The sequence below is a fragment of the Pteronotus mesoamericanus genome, unplaced genomic scaffold (assembly GCF_021234165.1).
Source record: "Pteronotus mesoamericanus isolate MK-2021 breed Mesoamerican mustached bat unplaced genomic scaffold, CSHL_Meso_final contig_94, whole genome shotgun sequence".
Classification (NCBI taxonomy): Eukaryota; Metazoa; Chordata; class Mammalia; order Chiroptera; family Mormoopidae; genus Pteronotus; species Pteronotus mesoamericanus.
Genome location: NW_026555285.1, coordinates 49,071,216 through 49,095,352, shown reverse-complemented (window position 1 = coordinate 49,095,352; position 24,137 = coordinate 49,071,216). Strand labels below are relative to the sequence as shown.

The following is a 24,137-nucleotide window of genomic DNA, read 5'->3' as shown; positions in this document are numbered from 1 at the left end:
AGGACCCGGTTTAGGGGCAACCAAGGCTGCCCCTGCTGAGTTGCCTGCCAAACACGCCACGGTGCTGCGGGCCCAGGCCCATCCTCTCTGGGTCTGTGCCCAGGACCCCTCTATGGTCAGAGGGGGTCAGTGACATGTGAGCCCTCCCCCTTCGAAGGGACCCCATCGCTGCTCCAGGTGAATAATAGCGCTGGCCAGCAGGGGGCAACAGGGGCCTGAGGGCCCTGGGAGGGAAGAGAGCAGCCCCGAAGGAGTCCTCCAGACGTGGGGGACCATATCCCATGGGACTCACAGAGCCCAAATTCAAAGGTGGGACTATTAAGAATTGAAGGCGACATCGCAGAGCCGTGCACCATCACGCCGACCTGCCGCGGTGGAGCCCCGAATCAGCCAGGTGGTTTGCGGTGCTTCTTGAACACGTCTAGTTCAGGTAGCGGCTCTCAGCAGAGCTCATGGGTCTTTAGCTGACTTTTTTGTTTTTTAGGACTTGATCATCGTTATGATGAGGTGACATTTAACTGTCATTTAACAGGAAAAGAAGAGGGAGAAGAGACCATGTCCGTACATGGAGAGGGTTACAAAATGAATAATTGTCGTAAGGATCAGACATGTCTCCAAAGTCCCACGACACATCCCTGAGGCGGGGAATCGGTTTACATTTACCCGAATTTAGACACATTTCATTTTATATGTCAACACAAAGTATCTTTGCATGGTTCAGTTAAGATACACCAAATTTGGTGTATCAACCAAGCCAATTGAGGAAAAAGAATACATTTTTAAATATTGCTAAGTCTTTAGCAAGATTTGTTCATAATAGCGTAGTATTTGAGACAGTGATATCACATAATCATAATTCAGTATCAGCCTGCATTCACCTTGCATTCATAGATCTATTGACTATGTCACCTGACTACTTATATTGCAATACATTTTTTAAAAGAAAAACTTACTTTCCTTTATTTCTACTCTAGAGTATAGCTATGTATTAACTGATTTTTTTAAAAAGTTACCTGTATAGATGATGTAATCTTTGATTTCCACTTAAAATAATAGAGGTTATTACAAAAACATTTGAATAACAATTAGGTTTTAGGTCTTTTTAAAATAATGTGAGATTATTACAAAACATTAGCTAGTTTATTTTTAAGAGCTGTCAGGCTGTAAGAAAGGTAACCGGGATCTGCTAGGCTTAGAAAGAGCTTCCTTACACTCATCCGGACGCCTGTCCTTAGCGGTTACCGTCCACCCGCTGCGTACCAGCTCACAGTCTGTCACGTGTTTTAGTGAATTTGCCTTGCCAAAGTATCCCACCCTATCCACAGGCGACACTCTATTTCACGCTGCCTTCTCAGCTTTTGTATCTTGCCTCCTAAACAGGGCATTGATTAATTTATTTATTTTCTTAGACGAGAACGTTTCTTACAAGTTTAGAATTTATATAATTGGGCGGCAGCTCTGTGGGAATGGGCCATACACATCAGAGCTGTGTCCCCACTGAGTCACCACGTGGATGTCACTTGGCTTCTGGGTGGTGCCTGAATTCGGGAACGGTCACAGCCCCGACTCCCTCATTTCTGTTTCCAGGGGTCTCATTCCTGCTTTGCCCTTACTCACTGATGCCACAGCTATCGCCCTCCGCATTCACCTGCATCCCGGGGCTCAGAAACACAGACAGAATTCCAGCTCTAGCCCCAGAACAGGAGTGAATTTTCTATACGTTCCCAGGTTATATGTGTATCCTGGACTATAATAATAAACTCGTGCTCAAAAAAATGCAATCTAATTACATGCAAATAATGAGTGAAATTTTTAAAATTATTACCTATTGCATATTTTATTGTACTTCTGAGTTATTTTTTTTAAGCAAGTGCAATATTATTACCACTAGAGAGCACTGTTGTTCTTTCTTAATCCTTATAAACACCTGGTCTGTGGATTCCTAATTTTAGGGATGATGTTAAATTATAGCAACCATAATTTAAGATGAATTATGAAATTTCTTTTGTTCTGTTTTTGGTCTTCCTCTATTAAAATATCATAGACTTTTCCATTTTGTTTTTCAAAACGAGATATGAAAACATTTCAAAAGAATGTTTTTAAACACCATATAATGTAGTTTTAAAATGTGTTGCTTCACAGTAATCTCATTTCTTCCAATATTAATTATGTTTGCCTTCCTCAGTATGTTGGCATACCATGCCCACCACCTGCTTCCTGATTCTTGTGAAATGTTTGTGCTAATGAGCTTTACGTCTGGTTAGCATGAAAGTATAGGTTCACCTATTACGAGTCTTGAGAATTACTGATATAACTTTGAACCCCATTTTAGAATTATGCCATTCATTTAGTGAATAAACATGTATGCTTACCCCTCTCCTTTTCCTCATTTGAAAACTCAATAGATAATATCCAAAGCCACTTTCACCTTTAATGTTGTATGGCTTTATACCAACATATTCAGGATGTACTAGCCAGAGAATATTGGTTCAATGATAAAACATGAACAGTGTCTGCTATGAGTCAAATACAGCTGTAGAATTCTGTTGTAGTCCTCTGTGATTTCATAATCCTGATGATGCTTTTATTATTTTTTAAAGTTTTTATTTATTTATTTTCAGGGAGAGGAGAAGTGAGAGGGAAACACCAATCAGTTGCCTCTCTGGGCCCCCACCAGATTTGAGACGGAACCAAAACCCAGACATGTGCTGTGACTGGGAATTGAACAGGCGACATTTCAGTTTGTGGGATGATGCCCAGCCCACTGAGCCACGCCGGTCAGGGCCTGATGATGCTTTTAAAGCAAAGTATGTGATGGGGTTCCCACAAAGAATAACCTCCTTTTTCTCAGTTGTGTTCAGAAGCCAGCACTTGGAAATGTTGTAGTTTTGGTCTCTTGGGGGATGGTTTTAATTGCTTTTGTCATGTACCTGCCTGGCTTTCAGGAACTCACAAGGTGCCGTGTTGGTCACACAGATACACGCAGGTCTCCACTCTGACTGTGAGGCCGTGCGTGGCGACTGCTGCTCACGAGGACTAGAAGAGCTGATCAAAGAGTTCTGAGAGCTGGGGTCCAGGGTACTTCTGTGATGAGATGCTTCCATCAAAACATAATATCAGGTGGGTCAGGGGACATGGTGGCTCCGTGAATAGACTGTCCTGATTTTAGTAACCAGGCTGGCCTCTTCCACTGGGAGTGGGGGCGGGGAAGAACTTGGAGGAAATTTAGTTCCTTCAACATTAAACATGCTTCCCCCTTTCTTCACTTAAAGAATTGTTTCTTCATTCATAAAAGGCGGGCTTGAACCAGATGAAGCCTAAGGTCCACTCATTCATTGAATTAACTTACAGAGTGCCAAACTATCTGTATCTATATCTATATCCATATCTATATGTATATCTATATCCATATCTATATCTATATCTGTATCTATCTTTAATCTTATTAAGATTAACAAGATATTATACATGTAAGAACAATTATTTGTCTGTCTAAAATGAAATATTTTATATAAGATACACTATGGGTATATACCTTGTCTGAAATATTATCGCTAAGGGAAACTATGATTGTTAATAGGCAGACACACATTAGCAGGTAGGCGTAAACATTTCCTGTTCCGTAGAGATTCAATGTCAGAATATTTTGCTCAGTATCTCCCTGCCCCAAAGCTCCAGACTATCCCAGATTCATCCTCTGGAATGTCACTGAAGTCAGCCACAGAAAGATCGGCGCGGCTTTTAGTGTGGTTTTCTTGCCCTTGTACCCGTACTAACATGATAGCTGAGGAAGAATGGAACCCTACCTTGGGACTTCTACCTCAACAAGAGCCCATTCTTCATGAAATAAAGATCCCACTGAGTGAAGTAGACAGGTATATGTAACTCAGCCATGAGAAAAAAAGAAATTCCTATCCTTCGCAACAGCACTTATGGACCTTGAGGACATTGTGCCGAGCGAAATAAGGCAGACAGAGAAAAGCAAATATCACACTTATATATGGGATCTAAGAGAAAAGCAGTCTCATAGGAACAGAGCAGAATAGTGGCTACCAGGTGCAGGGGGGTGGGAGGAGTGGAACTGAAAATTTTCATAACTTAAAAGAGAAGAAAATGTGGATTTCAGAACCCTAGACCCATGAGCAAAATTATGTAATGGCTTAACAAAAATACACCAGTACTGAAACAGAAAAAATAAACAAATGGGACTATGTCAAATGAAAAAAGTGTTTGCACAGCAAAGAAAACCATCAGCAAAATGAAAAGGCAACCCACTGGATGGGCTGGCATATTTGCCAATGATACATTTGATAAAGGGTTAATATCCAAAACATATAAAGAAGTTACACAACTCAGTACCAAGAAAACAAAGAATCCAAATAAAAAATGGACAAAGGGCCCGAATAGACACTTCTCCAAAGAGGACATGCAGATGGCCAATAGATATATGAAAAGATGCTTAATGTTACTAATCATCAGAGAAATGCAAATTCAAACCACAATGAGGTATCACCTCACACCTGTCAGAATGGCTATCACCAATAAATCAACAAATAACAAACGTTGGCGAGGCTGTAGAGAAAAGGGGCCCCTTGTACACTGTTAGTGGGAATGCAGACTGGTGCAGCCACTGTGGAAAACAGTGTGGAGTTACCTCAAAAATTAAAGAGGGAATTGCCTTATGACCCAGCAATTTCACTTCTGGAAATATATATGAAGAAACCAGAAATCCTAATTTGAAAATAATATATGCACCCCTATGTTCATTACAGTGTTATTTATAATAACCAAGATGTGGAAGCTGCCCAGGTGCCCATCAGTAGAAGAGTGGATAAAAAGGCAGCGGTACATTTATACAATGGAGCACTACTCGACCATAAAAAAGAAGGAAACCTTACCTTTTGTGACAGCAGGGCTGGGCCTGGAGATTATGATGCTCAGTGAAACACGCCAGTCAGAGAAAGACAAATACCATGTGATTCACTTAGATATGAAATGTAATGAACAAAATAAAGAAATAAAATAAAAACAGACTCATAGGTACAGAGAACAGACTATCAGCTGTCAGAGGAAAGGGGGATTGAGGGCTGGATGGAAAAAGTGAAGGGATTAATTGAAAAAACAAACCTCACAGACCCAGAAAACAGCAGGGTGATGACCAGAGGGGGAGGGGGTGGGGGAGACAGAGGAGGGTAAAGGGGGATGAATGGTGATGGGAGGAGATTTGACTTTGGGTGGCGAACATACAATATGAGATACAGATAATGAATTATAGAATTGTACATGTAAAAACTATATAATTTTATTAATCGATATCACCCCAATAAATTCAATGAAAAGATAGGAAACATAAAAGAGGACCAGTCATAAATTAAGGATGCATTAACTGAGATGGAGAATACATTACAGGATATCAACAGTGGAAAAGATGAAGTAGAGAAACAAATCAGCTGTTTGGAAGATGAGAGCAGAAAACACCCAATCAGGTGAAGAAATAGACGTACAAGTCCAGGAAGCACAGAGAATCCCAAACAAGATGAACCCAAGCTTTACTACTAAAATCCTGATTCCAATCTATAATTTAGTTCATTTTAATTTGAGCTGCCAACCAGGCTATATAAAGATACAAAATAAAAGATTAAGATTATTCAAAAATTTAATATTCTATTTTCCTCAAGAACATTTCATAAAAATAGAATGATTTAATTATTATTCTTTTTAAATTAATATAAGACATCAAGATCACATTGTTACATTTACATCATTTGTTAGACATAATATAAATTTAGTTAACTAGAAAAGAACATAATTTTAGCGTACTGTTTACATTCTATTTTGATCATTATTGAAGGTTTTCTCTTCAAATATTAGAGTTTCACACTTGAAAAGAGGTTTAAAGAAAGTGATTCTTAAAGAGTGACTATTATATGATATAGAGTTCACTTCGATGAGAACAGTATACTCATACATTGAATACTAATAAAGTTGTAGGTTCAAAATGTTGCATGTTAATTTGAAGTGATTTTTCATAGATTTTTGTCAGCATTAGATTCTACTGGAAACTATCTCAGATGCCTTTGCTATTCACTTGAAGTAAAGTTTATTTTAGAAAGTTGTATAAGACTATCATGAATCAGGGTTGAAACGCTGGTTTGTAAGATTTTTTTTTTTTTTTTTGGCACACTGAGAGCTGTGTCCTGGCACTGGTGCCCAAACAATTTTAAGTTGGTATGAGCTGTTTATGTCACTGAGTAAAATTAGATACACGCCTGTTGCTAACAGGAGGGGATGAAACCTGAGACCGGTCAAATACTTGAGAGCCTTTTCTTCCGGGCAGGGCTGGGGAAGGCCGGGCCCTTCATGCTCCTTCTGCCGGGGACGGGAGCGTGGGAGACAGTCCATCTCTGGTAGAGCGTGAGCTGGCTGTAGTCAATGCACCAGCAAACTTCTCACTGCATCTAAGGTAAGCAATCATCTTTTACTTGTACTTTACACAATTACAATGTACAACTTAAAAACCAAACAGAGGCAAGACCTTGATTTTTTTCCTTCATAGGTGACATAATAGATAACAAAATAAATTTACAATGTTGAGTAAGTTTATCTCAAGATGATTTAAGTATCAACAAAATGTAATTTGCTTCTTATTTCACCTCTTCTAAGCTATTCCAATTATTAATGTACTATGTATTTTTAGCATACTTTATATTTTTAATATTTTATTTGTAGAATACCGTGATAGATTTGCATATTATCAAGCATTGCATTGTACACTGTGGTTAATCTAGACAAGTTATAATCTTTAACATCACTGGTTTTCTAATTCTACTCTTAAACTTCTTGGTGGAATTACATTGACATAACATTTTGTCACTAGTTTGTTATAGACATTAAAAAACAGATTAAAATCAATGAGGACAAAAATCGAAGTCATCTGATAAATTGGGGATGAGCAAAACAACAGCAAAACACCACCTTCAGCTTTTCAACTATTCTTGGAGTGAAAAAAGGAGGATTACTTCTCTCCCCGAATCTGGAAAGAAACGAAGTGTTGTTCATTATATATATATTATATATATGTGTGTGAAAAAGTAAATGTAAATAGGGTAAAAGGTAAACACATGCTATGCTGTGGCTTACTACTAAAGCTGTCTGTTCTTTCTTTGTGTTTCCTGAGTTAATATGGGGCAATCCAAAAACAAGTGTTTAAAGGGAGGCGTACAGAAAGATAACAAGGGAAAATATAACTCAACTGGCTGAAAGATCTGCCAGCAGGATGAGTAACTCACTAGTACAAGATGAAGTACAAAATGTGCTTTGTTTATCTTTTGCTTATTTTCTTGGACACATTCTGTGAAGACAGGTACAAAGAGGCACACTTAATGAAGTTTCAAAACTTACGGTTCAAGTGTCTGTTGGTTTTATAGGTTCTGGAATTTATCTAAGGTTTTCTTTCAAACTCAAATGAAAAGTAATATTTTAATGTGTTTAAATATCAAATTCCAAAGACAAACACATGCAAGTTTCCGAAAGATTTTGGCTTAGCTTGCACTTAAAATGCTGCAAATAAGATTTTTCCATATTGCTCTGGAAAAAAAACAAACATACTTTCTAGTCATTAAATGAAATCGCTATTACATTGGTTGTGACAATCCATTTAGTAACGGCGAGTTGGGATTGGGTGGCCATGTGGTTTCATCTCACGTACTTTGTGGGACCTAGGGGTGTCCTCCGCCCTCTGTTCTACTTGGCTTGTCACGGCCCCTTGCTGCTTCTCAGCCCCTCCCACCGACGCTGTGGCTCCCCAGCAGGAAGGAAGAAACTGCAGTCCTGAGTACGGTTCTGCTCCCTTTCCATTCCTTCGGGGCCTGCCTCTGCCCTCAGAAGCTGCTTCTATGTGTCTGCCTCTCCCTCCCTCCTCCTCCTCTTCTCAGCCTCATCAGCACCTGTCCAGCTTCATTATTCTCTGGACCAGCTGCAGGGCCAGGTGTCTATGATGTCCTCAGGCGCATTGAAGTATTCCTCACCCCTGGGACTTACCACTTCAGACTTCACCTTCATTTTAGTTTTACATGTTCAGCCAGGGCAGGCCCAGGGCAGGGACTCCGGCGCGCACCGGGAGCGGGAAGCCGCCCTGGCTGCCAAGAGGGGGAGTTCTTGTCAGGAGAGGAGACCCGCGTGGCGCAGGGCAGGAGCTGCAGCAGTTACCTGCTCAAGGTTTCCCGTTTTTATGGCTATTTTATTTTTGCATGAATATTTCAGAAAACAATTTTCTTTCCTTAATCAGTTTACTTCTGTAGGTATGACCAAAGTGAAATCCTGTAGAACAACATGAAACACGGTATTTAATGGAGAATTTGTCTTTGCATTCTATTCATGCATGAAGTCAGCAAACATTGGTAGTGATGGAGCCAAGGGGCTGACCAGGACGGAACCAGAAAACAACCCCGCCCTTGTGGAGATGGGACAAATGCTATTCATCAATGAAATATTTTTTGGATGTTGAATAAGATAGGACAATGGAGTCAGGAGAGAAAATTTTGCATTTCAGATTCCTTTGGTTGGGTTCAGAAGCAGGGAAGTAAGTTGAAGCTATCCGCAGAACTTCCTGTGCAAATTCCACCTTACGTAGTGGTTAAACTCAACTGAATGATCGTCCCTTTACTCTCAATAAAGACAAATGAAAGGTCGTTACTACTTTGGCAATTACTTTGATTAAATTGTATTCTGTTATCAAAACATTTTGAGACAAATATATGAAATAAATATTTAAGTTTTTTTCTATTATGGGGAATTGATGGTGAAAACATTTTTAACATAATTGCTCCATTTAAAATATTTTAATGTGTGTCTACATGGAAAATACATAAATAGTATAGAATCATTTATATAATAATTTTAGTAAATTGGTATTGGAGTCTTGATTGATTATATTAATGATATTATAGAGTTCTGATTTGATATGAGTTTTATCTGTAGTAATAGTTTCTAGAACTTTGTGAAGATGTAGCATCATCTTAGTCTGTAAATACATATTCTTTGAAATACTAACATGATCTGACTTATAAGTCAAAAGACTATGAATTTAATACTTAATGTACTATAACAGGGAGTATAATGCTTACTCTGTGCTAAATATCAATGTTATTATTAGAGCTGTGCATTTTCCGTTTGGAGCTATGGTGACAAGTGTTCAAGAACTAGATGCCTCCAAATATAGAGGATATTTAAATATATTTGGGGATGTATTGGGGCAATTAATGTGCCGCTAACGGAGTGTACTGTGAATGTTAGATGCCCAATGAAAACAAATGGGCTTTGTTTGAGCATGTGATAATGACAAGAGACAGGAGACTCCTTGTGAAACCTAATTCTCATGACATGAAATGTATGTAATTCACCAATAAGACTCATATTGTGCCTGCTGCCAAAAGATGCCCGCAAGTGCAAGAGGGAGGCAAGTTCTCAGAACTCTGGGAATCGGAGTTGCATAGCATTATGGGACGTAGAAGAAAACTATTACCTCACTTGTGGTACTAGGATAACTTTCACAAGTTATCATGCCAATAGACAACTCTGTAAGACCCTCCTGTGTTTAAAAACAAAAAATTTTCTTGAGTAACTACATAACTGAACACTGTATTTGGTGATACTTTTGTTGTTGAGATAGCTTTCAGAAAATACTATGCAATCTAATATTCTACACATTTGCAGGTATTTTCTAAGTAATTTGACAAAACACAAAAACAAGACTTTAAAAAAAGGTAATACTGTTTTTTCTAAAAGGCTCTATATTGAATCAATAAATAAACTCTTGTTCATTTTGGACCATCTAAATCAAAAAAAGGATGTATTTGAAAGGCAAAGAGAATAGCCAATATCAAACAATATTGTGCCTTTCTCCTACACTTCTGTACACATACATGCTTTGATCTTTCTTGAAGTGGGCCAATACTTGGAAACTGAATTGTAGCCAAAAGTCAATGTAGGAGGTATCTTATAAAGAGGCTTTTTAATCTTGAGTAACTTGATAGCTGATGAAAGACAATCATTTCACATAAAATTGAGTAATTTGGATTCTATTTTTTTTAGAAGACAAGTAGGTACTAGATTGATTTTCTTCCCACTCAATCTTTTAAGAACTTGATAACTTAATTATTTTAGGTTGATAATTCAATTACGGGTTTAACCATGCAGAATTTTGAAAGCAAGCTGTATATATATTGAATCTACTGATTAATATCTGAAAATATGGCCATTGGGCTTGAAATGGGTGTGTCATATCTAAAATATTTTGCATGACAAATTAAATATCATTCTGTGGCTGAAATATAGTAACCTGTTTCAAAGCAATATCTAATTATCTTTAAAAATCATTAATTTTGTAAATTTATTATTGGGATAAAAAATATTTTGTTGGACTCACAGGAAATCAGTGTTGACAAACAAGCTCTCTCTTTCTGTCTGTTCCTCTTCCCCCCTCCCCGTTCTTCCCACACCCTGATCCCACCCCATGGCAGATGGTGCGTGAACAGTATACGACAGCCACAGAAGGCACCCTCATAGAGAGGCCGGAGAACCAGACCGTCTGCAAAATTGGCATTTATGGCTGGAGAAAGCGTTGCCTCTACCTGTTTGTTCTTCTGTTACTCATCATCTTTCTTGTGAACTTTGCTCTTACAATTTGGATTCTTAAAGTGATGTGGTTTTCACCAGTAAGTATTTTTTCTTTCCTTTCTGTTGGTAAACATGTTCTTGTTTTATTTGCATCATCATTTCATCCACATTGTATGGGGTAGAAGCTTCCTTTAATGTCATTAATGTTTCCATCTGTATCAGCATTTTCAGTAGCAAAAATACATATAACATTTACATTTTTTACCTTTTTAGATGATTTCAACTGACACCAACTTTGTTGGGTTTTATTTGTTTTTTATTATAATTTTTATTAGTAATTATCTTTACATGGGGGAAAATTGTAATAATCTTGAGTTTATGGTTGTTTGAGTCATGATTGTTTAATGATTATTTAATTCACTGGTAAAATTTTATAACTCATTTTTTAATAAATATTTACCATTCACATACTACTTTCTAACTTTTTTAAAAGCTCCATGCTGACATGCAATAAATTCGTGTCTACACTTCATTATTTAACAGAGATTTAGTAAATAAAATATGAGTAGTCCTAAGAAATTCATATTTTTAAAACAATCTCATGTTACCAAGATATCCAGGTAGCTTTCTATGCTCTGACAATATTCTGTGCACTTTTTGAATAAATATTTATTTAACGTAGAACATAAGACAGTCACGGTGAGAAAAAAAGGCTGTGCGGACGCGCAGGTTGGCTAATCCTCTCCTCACACTCATCTTGAAGGCGTGGTACAGGCACGGCTACTTCCAGGCACGAGAGTTGCAGCATTCAGTCTGAAATGCCTTCTGTTAATCAGCAGCCCTCGCTTGCTGTGCATTTGTTTCTTTCCTGTCATAATTCTATGGTCAGTAGAAACATTATTTCTTTAATTGACATAATAAGTAAGTGTCTATATTTTCACATGCTTAAAGGGGTAAACTATGAATCCAATCAAAATGTAGGTTGAAGTGTGTGCTAATAAATGTAATATACTTAATGTAAGTGCATTACAATATTTAATACAAGTATACAATATAAATTAATATAGTGATAAGTTATAGATAAATGTTCTATATAAATATATTTAACCTGTGGTTTTTTCTTTAAAATCTATAACACCCATAGTTGTACAGCCTCCCAACAGAGTTGAGGCCCTCGGACGGCTCTTCTTTATGAAAGTAGCGCAACATGTGGTGTGCATGTTTGCTACGTCGCCTCCGTTTCATGTCTAAATTTAAAATACTTTAGTTTAACATTTTTTGGAAACTGAATCAAGGTTGAACCACCCCAGCCACATCAAAGCTGTGTAAGGCTCCTTTTCATTTGAGTTCAGGTTAGTTCTCTTGTCGACATTTCTCTGATGTCTCTTATTCTCTGATCTTTTGAGAGTAATACAGAAAAGTGCTGATAGGAAATCGATGAAAGTGCATGTGTGATTTAAGCTGATACTACAGGAAAGGAAGAAGAAAGCTGTAACAAAGCCTCGGCGGTCTCATCTTGTTCGCAGACAGGAATGGGCCACCTGCGCGTGACAGAGGACGGGCTGTACCTGGACGGGGAGTCAGAATTTTTATTCCCGCTGTATGCCAAGGAAATACGCTCCCGATTGGTAAGAAAATGATGAGACGCTTAAAGCACTTCTGTTTTATGAAAACAAACAATGGTTACGTACAAAAATTCAGTGTGCTTCCGAAGAGAGTCCTTAAAACGTCTACGAGTACACACCGTCATGACAGACTCTTTAGCTGAGGCTGTGGCACTTTTTCCTGATATCACCCTCTTAACAGGCTCCATTGTCGTGTGCTTCAAGTCTGAATTTGGTGACCGGAGTAATTTAGACCATAGTAAAGTAAAGGTTCGGTCATGAAAACCTTTATCAAAAACAATAAACTTCTTTCCATTAGTGCAAGTAATTCAAATACACTTCTTTCAAGGCATTTAAGATTATCTGAAAAATGTAGAACAAAATTAGCGTCATCGTGGTACATTCTGGTAGCAATTATACTAATTATACAGATTGCAGTCCTTTAGGATTCTCCATTAAGACATTAAACATCACCATTAAATAACTGTGCGACTTTAAAAGGAAATCAGCCTCAGCGTTGTGTTCACTTACCTCTATGAAATTTATAACAAGTAGAGCCCAGCACAAACTCTGGTCAAACAACTTCTGTAATATGTTCTATTTTTCCTTATGCGACACTATGGGTTTTGCAGTAGAGAGAAATATTTCGCTAGATTACCGATTAGGTGCGAGTAGCTAAATCAACTGTGAAACTTTGGCACGAAGTGCACACTCTTCACTTTCCTCCCACCTCTCTAGAAATGGAAGGGCACGTCAGTATGTCTAACACGCAGAGGCCGGACCAGCTATTCCGGAGCAATTAGAAAGGGAGCCCACCGACCACAGAGGAACACGGGGTCTTGTAAGAGAGAGAAAGCACCCCCCAAACTCTACCACCCACTGCAGGTGACGCAGGGTAAAACTTAGGCAGAAGGGCCGCCTGCAGGGGAGAGCTCCCGCAGGGCACAGAGCGCACAGGGCCGGTCGGCACGGCCGTCCCAGCGGGCAGTCGGCGCAGCCGCGCCCTCGGACGTCGCAGGCTGCTGCCCCATGGGCTGGTCCTCTGAGCTTATTCGGATAACACGCTCACATCCATCCTTATGGTGGGGCCGTGTATTAACAGCCCTGTCACATAGGGTCACGGGGAATTAATGCCAGCTTTTATACAAACAGAAGACAGATGGGAACAAAACATTTAACTATTTGAATCCAGCCTTTCCTCCCCCACCCCCACCTCAGAGTTCTGTTGGCGGATCCCCTACGGCAGTTTTAAAAGGTAAGGCTGGTAAAATAGGCTGGTGACTGAAATCTTGGGATTAGATCCTAGCAAGTTTCCTATTCGGGAATTAGTAATACTCTTAGTGATATCTTTTTAGACTCTTTCATCTACAGTATACTTTAAAAAAACCAGGGAGCCAAATTACATAAATTATTTGAGGTCATCATCTGTTAAAGTCTCACAGTGATGCATTAATGTGATATGCTGATCGATACATAAAATTACACAAACACTTGGGAGAATGTTACGTGATATCAAAACTGTAAGTATATTGTATCTAATATGAATTTCAATAACTTGATTAGCAGAACTGACATGTGTCCTGTAATTTCGGTGTGCACTGATGTATTATTTACGTTTCATTACTTTTTTATTATAAATACAATTCAACATGGTACCTGTGATGGCTCAGTTATCCCCTCAAAGTTTTTACATGAGATCTAGTCAAGGCTGAGCTTGGAGTTTATGACTTAAACCCGTTCACCTTGCCCAAACACATAGCATTTGTATCTGATCAAACAAAAAGGTTGTATTAAAAAATATATAGGCATGGTTAAACATGAAAGGAAACAGAAACATACGGAGGTAAAGCTGTTTTCAAAATGATTGTCTCTCAAGTGCGCAGCCCTGAAGAGGCAGGGACAGCTTCCGGTCGAAGCCCACAGAGGGACAGAGACCGGAACGGCAGCAGCGGGGCGGAGACCCCACTGGACGCCTTGCCTGCGACAGCAATGAAAGGCAGGGAATATTTGCAACTGCTGCCCAAGTGTGAATAAAGCTGCGTATCGGTGGGGAGGAGCCCACAAAGATGCCAGACCAAGATGTGAATATCACCAAGACGTGACTATCACAGAGCTGGGCGGCCCTGGGGTCCACCCGGAAAGGATGCTGAAACCTTTAGACGGCTGGGCACGCGGACGGAGCTCAGAGGCTGCAGAGAGTCCACCCTGCGGTCACCGCCCCCACACGGAGTCCATATGCAGCTACTTGTCCATGCAGGGGTGCGTGAGGAAGCTGCCTGAGGCCGAGAAGACAACCACTCCCTGGGGACAGAAGGAGGGAGTGCACACACAGGTTGGGAATAGCTTGCATTTCTACCAGCCATCGGGTGGAATACGCAGCAAGGTGTTGGCTCAGGGGTGGCACGGGACCAGCACTAGAATAAATTCTGGCCTGCCACCGTAGAACCAAGCTTAACGGGAAGCCTTAGAAGTGCCATACTTCGTCCAAGTGACGTAGTGTGGCCCAGAGCAAAGCTTGAGAAGACTATGTTCCATCTGGGCCCAGAGGTCAAGGAAAGCACAGACATGTTATGGAGAGACCTGGCAAAGAGAAGCGCAGAAAAAATGAATATTCCAGAGATGAAAAGTGTAACACCTGCAATTTAAAAAGAAAAAGTCAATAGGTAGAGTTAACATATTAACAACAGACTGGACACTACAGAAGAAAAGATCATTGAACTTTAAGATACAGCACTAGATGCTAACCAAAATAAAATAAAGAGATATGAGACTGAAAAAAATTAACAGAGTAATAGTCAACTGAGGGACAATGTAAAGGGGTCTTACATACATGCAACTGGAATCCTTGAGGGAGAGGAGATAGAAGAGAGGACAAATATTATCTGAGGGAAAGAAAGTGATTTTCTCCAAATGTGATGAGATCATATATGCTTAATGAACCCCAAACAAAAGAAACAAGAAGGAAACTACATAAAGGCACATCATAATTAAATTGCTTAAAACTTAAGATAAAGCAGCCAGAAGAAAAGGACAACTACTTTTTTTTTTTAAAGGATAGTAGCAGACAATAGTGAGGAACAACTCAAACCAGAAGACAGTGAATCAACAACTTGAAAGGACTGAAACAAAGTCCAACCAACCTAAAATCCTAAGCCTGGCAAAACATCTTGGAAAAACAAAGCCAAAATAAAATCTCTTTTCAGACTTTCTAAGACTGAAAAAAATTACTTCAGCAGACTGGCACTATAGGAAATATTAAGGGAAGTACTTCATGCAAAGGGAATGTGCTATCAGATAGAAATATGGATCTTCTCAAGGAAATGAAAAATACCAGGAATGGTAAATACGTGGGTAAACAAAAATAACACTCATTATTTTAAACATGTTAGAAGATACTTGACCTCTAAAGCAGAAATAATAACATATTTTGGGATTTACAACGGGGATAGAAGTAAAATGTGCAAACACAATGAAACAAAGACAATGAGCGAACAACATGGAAGTACTATTATAATGTTCTTAAATCATACATGAATTGACATAAAATTGCTTGAAGACAGCCTGTGATAAGTTAAAGATGTATAATGTAATTCTTAAAGTAAACACACACAAAATATAGCCACTATGTCAACAAAGAAGATTGAGTGAAAGCATAAATTATACTCAGTCCAAAAGGAGCCAATAAAGGACACAAGGAGCAAATGGAATAAATAGAAAACAAACAGCGAGGTGGAGATTTAATCCAAGCCACACAAGTAGTCACATCAACTGTAAGTGGTCTGAACACGCCAACTGAAAGCCAGAGCTTATCATACTGAGTGAAAAAGCAAGACTAACTGAATGCCACCTACAAAAATCCACTTTAACTGTGAAGACACCAATAGGTTAAGAGTAAAATAATTTTTAAAAAGATATCCTGCACTAAAACCAATGAAAAGAAAGTTGGAGTGAATATCTTGGACATTTTTCTTAGCAATATTTTTCCCCGCTCTATCTACTTGGGCAAGGGAAACAAAAGAAAAAAGAAAAAAAATAAATTGAAACTACATCAAATGAAAAAGGTTTTATACAGCAAAGGAAACCTTCAACAAAATGGGAAGACAACCTACTACATGGGAGAACATATTCACCAATGATACATGCGATAAGGGGTTAATATCCAAAATTTATAAAGAACTCCAACAACTTAACACCAGAAAAACAAAGAGCAGGGGGTGGCATCTACAGACTGGGTGGCTTCACGGAACTGTCAATTGCCAGCCGTGACCTTGGGCAAGCTATCGTTTAACCTCTTTGAACCCAACTTTGTCACCTGTAAGTTAGAAGTAGTGGTACCTACTTCGAATGTGGAGGATAAAGTGAGAGGACAGACGCTAAAATTGTGGGTAAATTTTTAACTTTTATTATCATGCTAGTTATTGTATAACAATGCAAAAACAAGCATGAAGGTCACATCACTGCATAAAATGTGAGAGGCTGGTAAACCCATCTGCTTCCACAAAGCAAGCTGGAGAATTTCTGACCTGCTGGATTGAGTTGCAAAGCACTCCTAAAACTTCTTTACTCTGAAAAATCACATTTTTCCCCACAACTTTGGGAGATATTTGGTTTCCTCTGAGTGAACCATAGCCCGCCCACTTGGATCCAATACTAAATCACTGCACGCCTTTGGGAGAAAGTGTTTTGATAAAAGCAAGCAACATTCAGTTGAACAAAAGCTCCTGTTCGGAACTGATACTGCAGAAAGCACTAACGTGCGTATAAAGCCACTTTATCTTACAAAAAAAAGCTCAGAAAAATAGGCATCCAACACATCTTAAAAGCTCTTTTGCAATTGTGGAAAATCCCTTGCATTTTCAAAGTAACATCGTATTTATTACAAAAGAGCTAAACATTCTATGATTTATCTTCTTAAAATATATCATGTCTTAAACATAAATAATAAAAAAGTGAAATTTTAATTCTTTTGAAAAGAGAGAAACACATTAAAACTTGATTGGTTTCAAACTTTACCTTGAGAATTGATTTGGCACACTGTAACCAGTGTATACAAGCATAAGACTGTTATATTTTATTTTAAAAAGTTTATACCTTTACCCCTTAATATAATTCAAGGTTTTAAAAGAGTTTCATAAACACATTTATTAGGATCACAGGACCTGTGACTGTGGAGAAATTATTTTATATAAATCTTGCCCTTCTATACCAATACAAGCATAGGATTGTTTTAATTAGTGTACATTTGGCTAATTTCATAAATCCTTCCTAGGACTCGCCCCTGCTGCTCCGGTCCGCTCATAATGTGACGGTCAACGCTCGCAACTCTGACGGAGAGGTCACGGGCCGAGTGACAGTGGGTGAGTCAGGTGTTGTCACAGCACCTTGCGTGTAGGTGGTCCCTGAACTGTGTGCTCAGTGGGTATGTGTTTTTTTTTCTTCTAAAGAATTCAAAGTTATTTATGAACAATCAATGTATGGATTTAAAAAATACCATGCTGTGTTGTCCACAGAGAATAATTAGCATCACGGGGGATAGTCTGAAGTATTTTAATGAAAGTTATTTTGATTCCAAGAGATAGAGGACCATTCAAGGTACTACAAGAGATGTCATGATTATTGCAGGACACAAAAGAATCTCACAGAGACCATAGTTGAGCAACCGAAGTAGTTGGCCTCAAGAGAACAGGCCAGGGGCCGAGATCCAAGTATTTGTTCTCCCTCTGTCCCTCCCTCCCTCCCTCCCTCCTTCTCTCCCTACTTGTCCCCTCCCCCTCTCTGCCAAGTACCCTTCCTTTCTAGAGTAATTGGCCCGGGCCTCTCCCTTGGGCGTCATGGCTGCATTGTTCCAACTCTACAGGAGCTACGGGACCTCTCTGGTTCCTCATCTCATTGGCTGCCGTTCTCAACACCAACCAACTCAAGTCATTTCTACTTGTTATAAATGTCATGAATTCTAAATTCACAGCAAAACATTCTAACTGGTCCAACTAATCTTCAACCAGATGCCCTTGGATGGGCCACGTACATCCCTCTAATCAGCTAAAATCATAGAACATGAGAGTAAGGTCACATGAAATTCTGCACAGTGTGAAAAAGGAGTAGAACGAGTAACAGCCCTGGCTGGGTGACCCGGTCGGTTAAAGTGTTGTCCCCATTCGCCAAGGTTGCAGGCAGATCCCTGGTCAGGGCACAGACGAGAATCCACCAATGAGTGCATGAGTAAGTGGAAGGACAACTCGATGTTTTTCTCTCTCTCTCCCCCTCCCTCCTTTCCTCTCTATCTTCCAATCAATACATTAAAAAAAAATAATAATAACAAAACAGCAAACCAGCCTGGTAAAAGGAATGTGTATACATTCCCTACAGTATCAACATTCTACAGATTTGCCAAATCTAAGAAATTGGAATGCATTTTTGATTACAGGAAAAGAGATGAGAGGTATGCTGCCAACAGACACTGGTAACTTTGAAAGTCTCTTTCGTTTATTTATTTTTTTATTTTTTATTCTTATTTTGTGTGTGTGCGAGAGAGAGAGAGAGAGAGAGAGAGAGAGAGAGAGAGATTAGGTTTATTGCACGAAACAGTATGAGAAAACGGAGTGGCGGGAAGGAAAGAGGCGGAGACACAGCCCGCTAGGGGTCTCCTCCTGGGCCTGCTCCCCTCACAGGCCTGGGCAGCCCTGATTCTTGCGCATCACAAAGTTGACCCCGCGGGTCGCTTCTTCTGGGCTGTGGGCCCTCTGGCAGTTTTCGTGGCTTTCCCTCTGCCGTGGGCGGCAAGGCTTCTCCCAGCAGGGACGTCGCTCCACGCCCTCAGTGAGCCCACCCACCGCGGCTTGCTTAGGGTCCTGTGTGCACCTTCCCTGCTCCCTTCATGGCCCGGCCCAGCCCTGGCAGTGAACTTCAGGTGTTTTGCCATGACCTTGCAGTTAAGCCTTCACTGTGCAGGACCGGAGCCCTGGGAACTCAGCCCTCACAACGCCTGCGGCAACGAGAAGCAGGAAAAATCAGTGTCTCTTTTTTATTTTTTAATGGCTGCTTTTACAAAACAGAATAATGTTTTGTAAACTACATTGGAAACTATAGCCATATATTAACCTAATGATTCCTTTTTATTATACTAAAGCAAGAACTCCACATTTTGTGTTGTTTTAATCTTCATAATTTATTCTAAATAATTAATTGCATTTCTCTTTTACTTAGAGGTTGGTTTGACCACTAAAGTCCAATGAAATTCTCAGTGGATCCAGAGAAAATCTGAGTTTATCCAGCACTCATGTTCTTGAAATTTGTCTAAATCCAATCATATGTTCTTGATTAATTATATGATACAATCATTTCTTAAAAGTCTTTAAATGACTGTAGCTTTTAAAAGTTTGAGGGACTTTGGCCCATTTTTGTCATTTATTCCACATTTATTAAACTATGTGCTAGTTTCTCTATGCTGCCAAGTAATTAATAACATATAAAGAATGTCATTATTTCTTAAGAGTTCCAAAAGTAAAAAACTCCTATTCTTAAAAAATGATTTAACAGAAATCCTCAATAAAATCTCCTGAAGTTGTTTACATGAAATTCCAATGAACAAAACTCTTTGAACTCTTAACTGGATAAATTATTTCGGTTGTTCTTCCTCCTCATTTTGAAGTCAGACAACTTTGCATTCATCACTGGATGGAAATCAGTGTTTATATGTAAGATGTCTCGGTGACGCAGAAGAGGTGACTGAGGGCACTGAGTCACCAGGCGGCAAAGTCTGAGCGACAGCTCAGAAGAGCAAAAACACAGGCAGCTCTCAAAGAAGGCAGGCTTCCCGAAGAGAAAGAAGATAAAACAGGAGAAAATGAGTTCCACTCTGTAAGTGAGGCGCGAACACACACACTCTGAAATGGAGAATCGTTGAAGGGCTTTGAGATGCAAATTAATAAAATAACATAAGAATACGTTGGCGATCTTGTCCCAAGTGGACTCCTGGATTAAATGAAAAGCTGCAATTGGACTTCTAGCAGGGCCCCACCGACTTCCGTGGGCACCGTGGGCACCGTGGGCACCCAGGGACGCGCGCGCACAAGCCGTAGGCGATCCACCTTCTCCGCGCGCTTCCATTCCCCGCTGAGACTGCAAAGCCGGCCACCCCAGAGCCAGGGCGCGCGGGCGGGTCCTTAAGCAGAGGCTTCTGAAGGCTGCGTTCTAGAGACTTAGTCGGTGACGCCGCCAGGGGTAGGGGGCGGTCGCACGAAGGGGACTGCGAAACGCCACGCGAGGGGCACAGGGTCCCATTCACGCCCGGAGGGCACCGGCCTCCGCGGCCCTCCCCCCTGCCCCCCACGCCGCACCGGCCGCACCCATCACACAGCTGCGGGGCGCGGGAACGGCGCGGGGCAATGGGCCCAAAGCTCGGGGGAGGGAATGAAACCTGGAGGAGAAATGGACGTTCCTGCCTCCGAGAGGAAAAGAAGGGGTGAGTGGGAGCCATTTTCTGGGGCGACATTATCCGTTAAAGGAAGCCATTCATAAGATGGTCTTTCCTAAACCTCGCATTTCAGAATACAAAACCCTCACCTGGTGAGCACTCAGAGGAATGCACAGTGAAGTGATGAGTGGCAGAATGAGAGGATTGTTGGCAAGATTCAAAAACCTGAACAAAGTAACTTTTAAATAATTTATGCATACACATATTCGATACAGATTAGCACAGGTTTGACATAAATTAATTTAAATAATATCATAGAGTTAGACCTGGAACCTAAAATTTTAATCGTAACACTTTAAAAAAACCCCTATGGGTAACAAATTCTAAGTATTTAGTAATTTGCTATTGCTGGATGACATGGAATGTGTAAAAGTAGAGATTCGGACACTGCATGTCGTAAACACTTCGCGATAACCTGTTTTAATGAATCCTTCAGGTCCCGAAATGGTGGACGTCCAGAGTCAACAGTTTCAGATCAATTCCAAAGAGGGGAAGCCGCTGTTCACTGTTGATGAAAGCCAAGTTGTCATTGGCACAGATAGACTTCGAGTAACTGGTATGTGGCAGCTCTTTTTATTTTACTGAGCTATAACTGACGTCTAACATTATGCTAGTTTCAGGTGTGCGGGTCATGATTCCACGTGTGTATAAATTGTGAAATGATCGCCACAGTAAGTCTAGTTAATATCCATCACCAGACAGACTTACACATTTTTTCTTGTGGTAAGAACTTTTAAAATTTACTGAAGAGCAACTTTCAAATACACAACACAGTATTACTAACCACAGACCTGTGCTGTAGATTACAACCCATGACTTCTTCCATTTATAAGTGGAATTTTGGACCTTTCGATTTCCTTCGCCCCTTTTATTCACCCTCTACCCCCTCACCTGTTGACCACCAATCTGGTCTCTGTATCCATGGATTCGGTTGTTTTGTTTGTTTTGTTTTGGACTCTACATAAAAATGAGATCATAACGTATGTGTATTTCTCTGTCTGACGTATTTCACTTAGCATCATGCCCTCAAAAGTCCATCTGTCTTGTCACAAATGGCAAGATTTTCTTCTTTTTAAGGCTGAGTCATATCCCATACCACGTCTTCTTTCCCTCTTGAGAAAAACAATATCCCATGGAATGCGCTTCTGCAAAAGCGAATGGTACTTTTGGCACATTTATTCTGGAATCTTTCAAGCAGATAAGAAAAACCAGTTTGAATTTTGTTGAATTTCTTTTTTGTTTTTCTTTTTCTCCTCACCCAAGGACATGCTTATTGATTTTAAACAGAGGGGAAGGGAGGGAGAGAGGGAGAGAAACATCGATGTGAGAGAGAAACATCCATCAGTAGCCTCCCTCACACAAGCTGATGGGGGACAGAACCCACAGCCTAGGCGCGGGCCCTGACTGGGGATTGAACCCATGCCCTTTCGGCACACAGGATGACACTCCAACCAACTGAGCCACCCAGCCATGCTGTTGACCTGTCTTTGGAAGTTTCTTTGGTCCCCCCGGAAAATGGCATCCTCCTCGAATCCTCTACCGCATCGTTGCTCTTTATCTCTGTCCAACTGGTGTAACCCAAAAGCTTATCATAAAGTCCTCTTTTATCTGCACATTATTAAGCATCTGTTTTCGACATGACTTTTGCAAAAGAACCTTCTTCCAAGTCTCTTTTATTCCCATTATATCAAGTACTTGGATTCCCAATTTTTTTACAAAAATTTCTTTCTTTGAAAGAAAGATAAGATGGGCCTCTGATATGACTCATTTTTAGGACACAAAAGAAGACCTTTTTTTTTGGAAAAATGTTCATAACATGTTCTAAATTTATTTGCTGAGCTTCTGTAAAGACTAGAAGACATACAAAGGCAAACACTAGTTCAGTTCATCCGGTACTTGTCTGTGCTTCTCTGAGAACCAGTGAAATGACTGGGAAGATAATGACTCCTCAAAATTAGAAAGTTAATTTTCAATATTTAAAATTTTTCTTTTTCTTTTCTTTTCTTAAGCTTTATTTTTATTGTTGACACTATTGCGGATGCCCCCATTTTTCCCCGCTTTGCCCTCCCCGCCCCCGCCCCCCTCCCTCCCTCTGGCCATCACCACACTGTGGTCTGTGTCCATGGGTTACACATGGATGTTCTTTGACTAATCCCTTCACCTTCTTTCATCCAGTCCCCCTTCCCGCTCCTGCCTGACAGCTGTCAGTCCGTTCCAGGTCTCCAGGCCTCTGTTTCTGTGTTGTTCCTCAATCTATTTTGTTCCTTGGATTCCACATACAAGTGAGATCATATGGTATTTGTCTTTCTCTAACTGGCTTATTTCACTGAGCATAATATCCAGGCCCAGCCATGCTGTCACAAAAGGTAAGATTTCCTTCTTTTTTATGCCCTAGCAGTGTTCCATTGTGTAAATGTACCACAGCTTTTTTATCCACTCATCTACTGATGGGCACTTGGGCTGCTTCCAGTCTTGGCAATTGTAAATAACGCTATTATGAACATAGGGGTACATATATTTTTTCAAATTGGTGTTGTGGGATTCTTAGGATATAGTCCCGGAAGTGAAAAAAAAATTTTTATTTCCTGATGTGCTTTAAGAAACATATGACACAAGATACAATTTTTACTTATAAAATCTAGAGAATGAGTCAAATCACTATTACCTAAAAGGTACGGACTTACACAGTTTTCAACTGAAATTACTTCTTTTTCATTTTGAGGGCGGATACTGCTTTCTAGATGTAAAATAAGCCTGCGAATTTTAAGCTGCTTTAAAGTCATATTTTTATAGGAACTACTGAGACTGTGGTGTCCCTGGAAAAGCAAGAGAGCAATTATGCCTTTTTTTTCCCTCCAACTCAAACATCGGCACAAATTCAGTCACGAAGATCAGATCCTACCTGTGCTTTAGTGCGCGGTCTAAATGTTTACTCTGGTGTCTCTTCACTTTTATAAAGTGGCGCATCTTTGTTTTCCATTTAGGGCCTGAAGGGGCTCTTTTTGAACATTCAGCGGAGACACCCCTTGTAACTGCAAACCCGTTTCAGGAGCTGAGGTAAAAATTTTGTTCAAATACAAACATACTCTTACATATAAACACCAGCATAGGCTCCAGGATAATATTTTAGCCATTGTTACCAGGTTGCTTTTCATTCCATTAGTTGTCTCTATTCTTATGACTCTCGGCATGTAACTGGTCATGACTGACTTTAAAATTCAAAGGCAGTAGAAAGTCCCAACTGTCTGCTCTCACTGTCCCTGCGCCCCAGGCCTCTGCTCGCCCTGCTGCCTGCTTCAGTTCACGCCCTGTGCTTTCCTAGAGCCTATCGCTGCCTTTGGGTTGTTCCTCTCTAACCCGCCTATCACACATTTCAGGGTTGGCAGCCACTTACCCTGGGATTCAGCAGAGGATGGTAGCTCTGGGGACAGAGCTGAAGGGTC

At 40.1% G+C, this 24,137-nt stretch overlaps 1 protein-coding gene across 1 annotated transcript in view; it reads left to right on the top strand.

Moving 5' to 3' along the window:
* Window positions 1-6,323: 6,323 nt before the first annotated feature.
* SGCG (sarcoglycan gamma) overlaps window positions 6,324-24,137 on the top strand; it is a 29,314-nt gene continuing 11,500 nt past the window's right edge. Inside the window, exons 1-6 of the mRNA XM_054586539.1 lie at window positions 6,324-6,463; window positions 10,521-10,715; window positions 12,144-12,245; window positions 17,491-17,578; window positions 21,131-21,250; window positions 23,679-23,751. Of these exons, the coding sequence (XP_054442514.1) occupies window positions 10,521-10,715; window positions 12,144-12,245; window positions 17,491-17,578; window positions 21,131-21,250; window positions 23,679-23,751 (578 nt within the window). The 5' untranslated portion in view covers window positions 6,324-6,463. The remainder of the gene's footprint in view (window positions 6,464-10,520; window positions 10,716-12,143; window positions 12,246-17,490; window positions 17,579-21,130; window positions 21,251-23,678; window positions 23,752-24,137) is intronic.